At 31.3% G+C, this 7418-nt stretch overlaps 1 protein-coding gene across 1 annotated transcript in view; it reads right to left on the reverse strand.

Annotated features, from left to right (window-relative positions):
* Positions 1-5712, reverse strand: part of LOC117181180 — a 34471-nt gene extending 28759 nt beyond the window's left edge. Inside the window, exon 1 of the mRNA XM_033373748.1 lies at positions 5667-5712. Within this exon, the coding sequence (XP_033229639.1) occupies positions 5667-5712 (46 nt within the window). The remainder of the gene's footprint in view (positions 1-5666) is intronic.
* Between the last annotated feature and the right edge of the window lie 1706 nt (positions 5713-7418).

Raw genomic sequence — 7418 nt, forward strand, 5'->3', positions numbered from 1 at the left:
CCCCCCCCCTCCCGTGGATTCAACCCCGCTCGCGAAGTTAGGATGGCATGCCTTGTCCCGTGTTTCCTATGTCCATGTCAAAAAATTCATTCTTTCTTTTAAAATTCGCGGTCTTCTGCGGGTAAATTCAAAACTGTCTTTTTCCACTTCGTCATCAGACGACCTTAGAACTTCTTCCAAAAACTCCTTATTTCACAATGACACTGAACTTTTTAGGTTAAAGGACGATTAAATCGCCCTAACCGACCAATCTTGACCAGTTAGATTTAACGGCGGTTAATACAAGTTTACCGGCTGTTAAAAAGTGGTGGAACGCGTAACTAGCTTTAACCGAGGATTAAATTTTTAACCGAGGTTGGTGGAACCGAACCTGATTCTTACTTTGATTCTGACATGACTGACATGAGTGTACGGTATGCAAAAACAACCAAATCTGGCCTTCTGCTGAAAATATAATTTTTATTGGAAAGAAAAATTCTTTTAAAAGTAATAGCTTTATTTTAGAAAAATCTACTCATATATACGTAAAACTGTTGTGTACTCAGAAAAAGGGCGATTATTCTGAAAAAATTAAGAGAAAAGCAATGTTCCGTACAGCAGAAATGCCAAGCTTGATGTCTCTCAAATTCGAGTTCGTTCACACTAATCTAGATTCGGTGCCGTCATCGGTGTACACTGTACAGGTTGGCCTGAGTCTGGCGGACTTCCAAGGCTTGGAGAGAAGCACGAACTAAGAGGAAAGAACCTCAAAGAAGTTTCGTGATCATTAGTTAGCTCAAGCGCTCGCATCCACCCGCAGCTCAGAAAAGGGAAAAGAAAATTAAATCCCAGCTTTGTTTTCGCACACCATTCTCAATTAAAAAATAACTTTTGCCTTATTAAGACAAAAAGGTACAGAAGTTCAATCCAGTTCAAAGACAAAGTCTTATGAAGTTTTACAAAGACTCCTTTTAGCCAAATAGAGCGACTCCACTGGGATATGTAATTCAGAAAAAATAAAATGCTTGTTAAAATGTAATGCATCAATCAGAGAAATGTATTTTTGTGTCGAAAGGATGTTGCTTAACACAAATGGGCTTTCCCCTTATAAGGGTGTTGGTTAAATCCAACTTTGAATCTTTTTTTTTATAGGTACCGCACTAAATCAATATATATTTTTTTCTGAAGGATTGGCGAACGAAAGAAAGAAGACCTGTCGAATATCCGGGGATTTGCAAGATCCTTGGATCAATAAAATGTTGAAAAATCAAAAAATTTGTTCAGGAAATGATTATTTCCACAACAAATATGAATTTTGCAAAAGATAGAAATCACACGGAGAAAAATAGATGTTAGCACAGACTATCTAGATATTAATAGGTAATATCTTAGCGATTTAACAATGGGACAGAAATCTAGATACTGAAGTAGAGCATCCGTAGATATTAAAAAGAAGATTTTAACTGACAATATCCAAGATATTAAAGGGCAGAATCTAAGATAATCAAGAAATATTTTTTAATTGTGTAAAAATTACCTGTAAAGCATGCCATTTTCTGTAAAATGCAAAAGAATGTTAATATCGTAAGCCTCTGTTTTGAAAATCCGAATCTGCTTATCAATATCTATTTTTCTCCGCACAGCGGGTAGCAGACGATAGCACTTAAACAGTTAGAATCGTTTGCAAATTTATTTTTTTGCTCACAATTCGGACATAATAGAAGAATTCTTGAGATATACCAGGTTTTCAAAGGGCCACATCTTGATGAAGGTGACCCTAAATTTTGCGAAATACGTTGCGCAATGGAGAAAAATGCAGACAAAATTGACGTGCCCTACGTGTGTCTGCATTTTTCTCCATTTTGCAACGTATTTCGCATAATTTAGGGTCACCTTCATCAAGATGTGGCCCTTTGAAAACCTGATATACCTCAATAATTCTTCTATTATGTCAGAATTATGAGTAAAAAAATCGGAAAGCTTCGCGGGCACATTCTCATCGCGCGCGGCTCGCATCGCTCGCAAGGTTGATCGCGCATAGGGCGCACGACGGTTGACATTGTCTGTGGAACATTGTCTGTGGAAAACCCTGGAAAGTAGTTAAAAGTCGTGGAAATCGCTTAAAGTCACTTGGCACGTTTCGATATCATTCAAATTCCGTGACATTTTTATGATATTTGAAGAAATCGCTTAAAATTCGTGGAAATTCTCTATAATTCCTCTAAATTCTCTGGAATTTCCGGAAATTTTCTGGAATTCTTGAAAATTCCTTGAAATTCTTTGAAATGCTTTAAAATTTTCTTAACATCTTTGGAATTATTTGAAATTTAATATAATTTCATTTAACTTCCACCTTTCACTAGAAATATCTTGAAATCTTTGAAAATTCATCACTTGAAAACCGATCAAATGTTTTTAAATTAGTTGAAATGTTTTAAAATCCCATAAAATGGGATCCGGTAAAATGTTTTGAAAGTCTTTTAAATTTCGTTAGATTTATATGAAATTCCGTGAAATTTTGATGAAATTGTAAGAAAACGCTTAAAATTCGTGGAAATTCTCTAGAATTCCTATAAATTCTCTAGGATTCCTGGAAATTTTCTGGAATTCCCGGAAATTCCTGAACACTTCTTGAAATCTTCAATATCACTAGTAATCCCTTGCAATTTAATTTGATTTAGGTTCCACAATTCACTAGAAATATTTTGAAACCTTTGGAAACCCCTATAAATTCTTAGAGATACATTAACATTTTTTTGATTTCTTTAAATCTTTTGAAATTTCCTGAAATACCCGGACACGTTTATAAATCTTTGAAATCCTCTGAAATTTTTTGCTATGTTTCGAAATTCCTTAAAATCCGTAGAATAATTTTTAAGTTACTAAGAAACCGATAAAATCTTTTAAAATTAGTTAAAATATTTTAAAATTCTATGACTACTTGTAAAAGCCTTATAATCAATTAAAGACCATTGAAAGCAGTGGAAATTCTGGTCGATTCCTAAAATTTTCTCAACGTCCCTTGAAATCTTTGAAATCATAGGAATCCCTGACACTTAATTTAATTTATTTTTAATAGTGCACTAGAAATATCTTGAAGCCTTTGGAAATCCTACATTATTCTTTGAAATTCTTTGAAAATGTTTAAATCTCTTGGAATCCTTTCGTTTTCTCAAAATACCCCGAAATGTTTAGAATTCTTTAAAATCCTTCAAAATCGCAACTGGTGTGTCAGGACAATTTTTTAATTTCGAAAATTTTTTACGAAGACTGATGAAATAACTTAAAATCGTTCGTAGTTTCTATATTCTATAAGAAATTCAATATAGGAAGACCATTATATTATAAACGTTTGCTGAATTTTCGATAACACTTCCATTAGTAGAGATTACAAGAGATCTGAAAAGATTGCATTGGCTTGCATAAGATTACAGACAGTGTGCATACCAGATTGCAGAAGTGATTAACCCTTCGCAAATTGTGTAACAAACTTGTGCAAAAGCCTGAAAGAAAAGTGCGCTTTCAAAATTCTATTACAAAAACTCATAAAAGTCTATATATGTAACCGTATTGCACAAAAGAATTCAAATAAGAAAAGTATGTTTCCAAAAAGACACAGTTTTTTAAATTTATATTTTAAAAAATATATCAATATTCGGAAACATACTTCTCTATTCTACAATTTTCTTATACAATTCGACTTTCTTTGTGCATATTCTTTTAAAGATTATTTTCTAAAAATATTTTTTTTTATTCCTGATTGAGGCGCGTGCCCCGGCTGCATCAATGACAGATCTATTTAACTTAATTGCTCCAATAACTCATGAGAAAATTTGGGTTCAACCCCTGTACTAGGAAATCAGCAATCAGCAAGTCAAGACGACATTCTACCTGCGGTCATTTCACACCCAGTAGGCAGTATAATCGAGCGTCAAGGGTCTCGAGGGAAAAACCAGCACCATAAACATTGATGTAACTCGAGGTAAACTTAATAATCGTTTGGGGGTGTAGAAAGTCTTGGTAATATACAAATATAATAGAGCTAGGTAGAGCAGTAAACGTAGGAAACTTGGAGATATTTGCAGATTGGATCTAGACAAGTGGATTTTGAAGGACTCTAATCAGCCTGATCTATCTCAGCTAATCTAAATGGATAGGAAGCAAAAAGTGAAAATACGCAAGTAGTGAACTCACAGGCCATGAGACCAAGAATATTTATTATTTATGACCTGCTAAGATGGTAAATGTAAACCACGTGGACTGGCAGGAACCTTCGACAGCTTCGACTCCGAGACAAAGCGCGCCATTACCCCTATAAGGGGCAACAAGGGGCTCTGGCTGTTATACCTTGTTTTTGCTTTGTTTTTACCTGACCTTTCTGGCGGCAGACACGGAATTCCCCGGGCCCAAATCCCTTTACCTTACTTAGATTTTTTCACAATACTCTCATATTGAACCGTCCTCCCTGGTTTATCTTCGGACGGTGTGCTTTTCTTTTAATATTCAACCTCGTCATTAGAATGGTGTCTGCATATATAGAACTCGAGATTTACTAATGGCTCCTGAAATACAATTTAATAAAGGAAAGTACTTAACATTTCAGTAATGTGTCTCAAACATCACCCTGTAATTGGTTTATACTGCTCCAGGTGGCTGTAGATCCGGGAAAACCCAGAAACCAGGCTAAAGTCAGGAATTCTGAAAAAAAAATCTTGCAAAAGCCTAGGAAATTCTATACGAGGCCCTTTAAAGTTTAAATATAACATGTCAAGGATAATAAATTGGAAACTTTTGACTTTTTATCTGAAATTGTCTCGTCCATGATTCTGTTTCTTTTTATTTTTTCTGCACTTGCTTTCTCATTGTGATTATATTTTTTAGTTAAATTTATATTATTTTTGTGAAAAATCAACAATTTTCTTTTTAAAAAGATATTATTTTTTATTAATAATTCAACTTTTTTGTTGAATATTCGTGTTTTAAATTAAAAATTCAACTATTTTGGTAGAAAACTAGCTTTTTGTTAAAAATTAATATTCTGGTGTTACAAGCTTAACTAAAATATATTTTGTATAAATATTCAACCATTTTCTTTTATTCATTTTTTGTTTGTTAAATAATGTAAAATTTTAATTATGGATAAAAAATATTCGTTTTTTGGACGAAAAATTCATCAGCAACAAAATTAATTTAATTAATTGTAAATTTTCGTAGCCAAAAAACGATTTTTTTGTAATTGTTTGAACTTTACACGAAAAAGATAATTTTTAAGCAAAGAGTTGCATTTTTTAACGAAAAAGAGGAAACTTCGATACAAAAAGATAAAGTCTTCTACCAAAAAGATGAATTTTCAACTAAAAAAATCAATTTTGAACCAAAATTTGAAAAGAGAAATTTTCAGTAAAATTAATGAATCCGAGTAGTTCAATTTTTAACGAAAAATTTTTTTTTAACAAAATAGTTACACTTGCAACAAAAGAGATGAATTTATAACTAAAATTTTGAAAATTAATATAATAATAAATACCTCCACAAATAAAAAGTTTGGTTTTAAAACAAAAAAACATTCATCTTTTTACATTCTTATTAGAGAAATTAAGTATTAAATTTGTAAAAAATCCCCCCCCCCCCCATCCCGTTTTTGTCAAATGTCCGCGTTTTAAGACCCTCGAAAAACACGTTTTTACCGCTGTGCCTGTCTGTATTCTTGTAGCTCTGTTCGTCTGTATGCATGTCTGCCTGTGAGCACAATAACTTTTGAAAAAATCATTTTATTAGATTGTTCTTTGGCACACTCTTTTAGGATCAGAAACTGAAGATAAATTTCGTTAGCCAGCTATTTTTGAAGAAAATTCCAAATTTTAAAGCATTTTGAAAATGTCTAAGACCGCACTTTTTCAAGATTTACAATTTTTATGTACGGTGTTCGTAGTAATGAAAAATACGAACAATTTACCTGAATGACTTTTTTTATATAAGAAAAATTGCCAAAGTTATAGCATTTACAAAATAAAAAAAAAATCAATTAAAATTTCAAGCCCAACAACGCACGAAACGATTATAAGTCAATAACAGATCAATCTATGCGAGAGAAAAATTATATAAATAGGCAAAAATTGTGCACTTACAAAAGATCTACAATTTTGTTATAAACCACTTTTTGATGGAACTTTTAGTTTTTTTATTCGTAAAAAACTAAATTCAAAATAAAAAAATTAAATTTTTGGACAAACGACACAAGCTATATGAAACAAATAAATAGACAAAAGTTTCTATTTCAAAAAAGAGCTATACAAATCTGTCATCAATATTTTTTTTTGAGAGCACGCGTATTTTTCGTTTGAATCGTAAAAAATAACATTAAGAACAAAGAAATTAATTTTATGAAAAACGACATAAGGTCGAGTCGATTTTCTTATAATGGTAAAAAATAAGATTAATAATTAAGAATTAAAATTTTGAAAAACCGACACTAGAGGCGAAAAGAATGAAAAGACAAAACAACCAAAGAAGATCTACAAATTTTTTCTATAAACTCTTGTTGCACATTTTTGTTAAAATCATACAAAATAACGTTGAAAGTAAACGAATTAATTTTTTTTAAAAATACACAAGTTTCAATAAAATGTTTATTAAAATTATTTTTATAGAATGACCCCTTTCTTAATTATAAGAACAAACCAATGAAAATACGTATGCATTAATGTCAATGCTCTATTACGAATTGTAATGATAATATATAAACTTATTGAAATGACACATTGTTCAGGATAGCTGAAAATTAAAATTAGTGCAAAATACGGAGCAGATATTAATGCAGATATTATTCTGCAATATCTGAATAAGCAGTACCCGGCAGAGGAACAAAAATAAATATATTATATATTTAACGTAATAATGTTGAACATATTGTAAAAGAGTTCACATTTTAGACAAAATAGAGTGCGAAAGACGAGATACGTAATGAGAATGTGTTCGTTAAAGCTGAATGAGCATTAACAAAAAGAATTCACAATCACCAAATTACAGCTGTTGATGCTTTGACTTTTAATTGTAAAAGGTTTTTGCACACACTTTTTGAGAAGATGTCGAAATTTCATCTTCTTTGGTTAAAAATATTTATTTTTTGAAAATTCAACTTTTTGGTTGGTAAACATTTAATTTTAGGGCAAAATGCATCTCTTCGATTGAAAATTTGCTTTTTTTTTCTTGTTGAAAATTATATTTTTTTGTTACTTAAAATTTATATTTTCTATGTTTATATGAAAATTTAAACTTCATGCTTATCACAATATATTTTCTTTGTGTTGAAAACTGGACTTTTTGAAAAAATCAAGTATTTTTTTGAAAATTCGTCTTTTTGCTAGAGAATTAATTTTCTTCTTTAAAATACATCTACTGTGATAGAAATTTCATCCCTTTCGATGAAACATCAACTA

This window comes from Belonocnema kinseyi, chromosome 10 (genome assembly GCF_010883055.1).
Source record: "Belonocnema kinseyi isolate 2016_QV_RU_SX_M_011 chromosome 10, B_treatae_v1, whole genome shotgun sequence".
Taxonomy (NCBI): Eukaryota; Metazoa; Arthropoda; class Insecta; order Hymenoptera; family Cynipidae; genus Belonocnema; species Belonocnema kinseyi.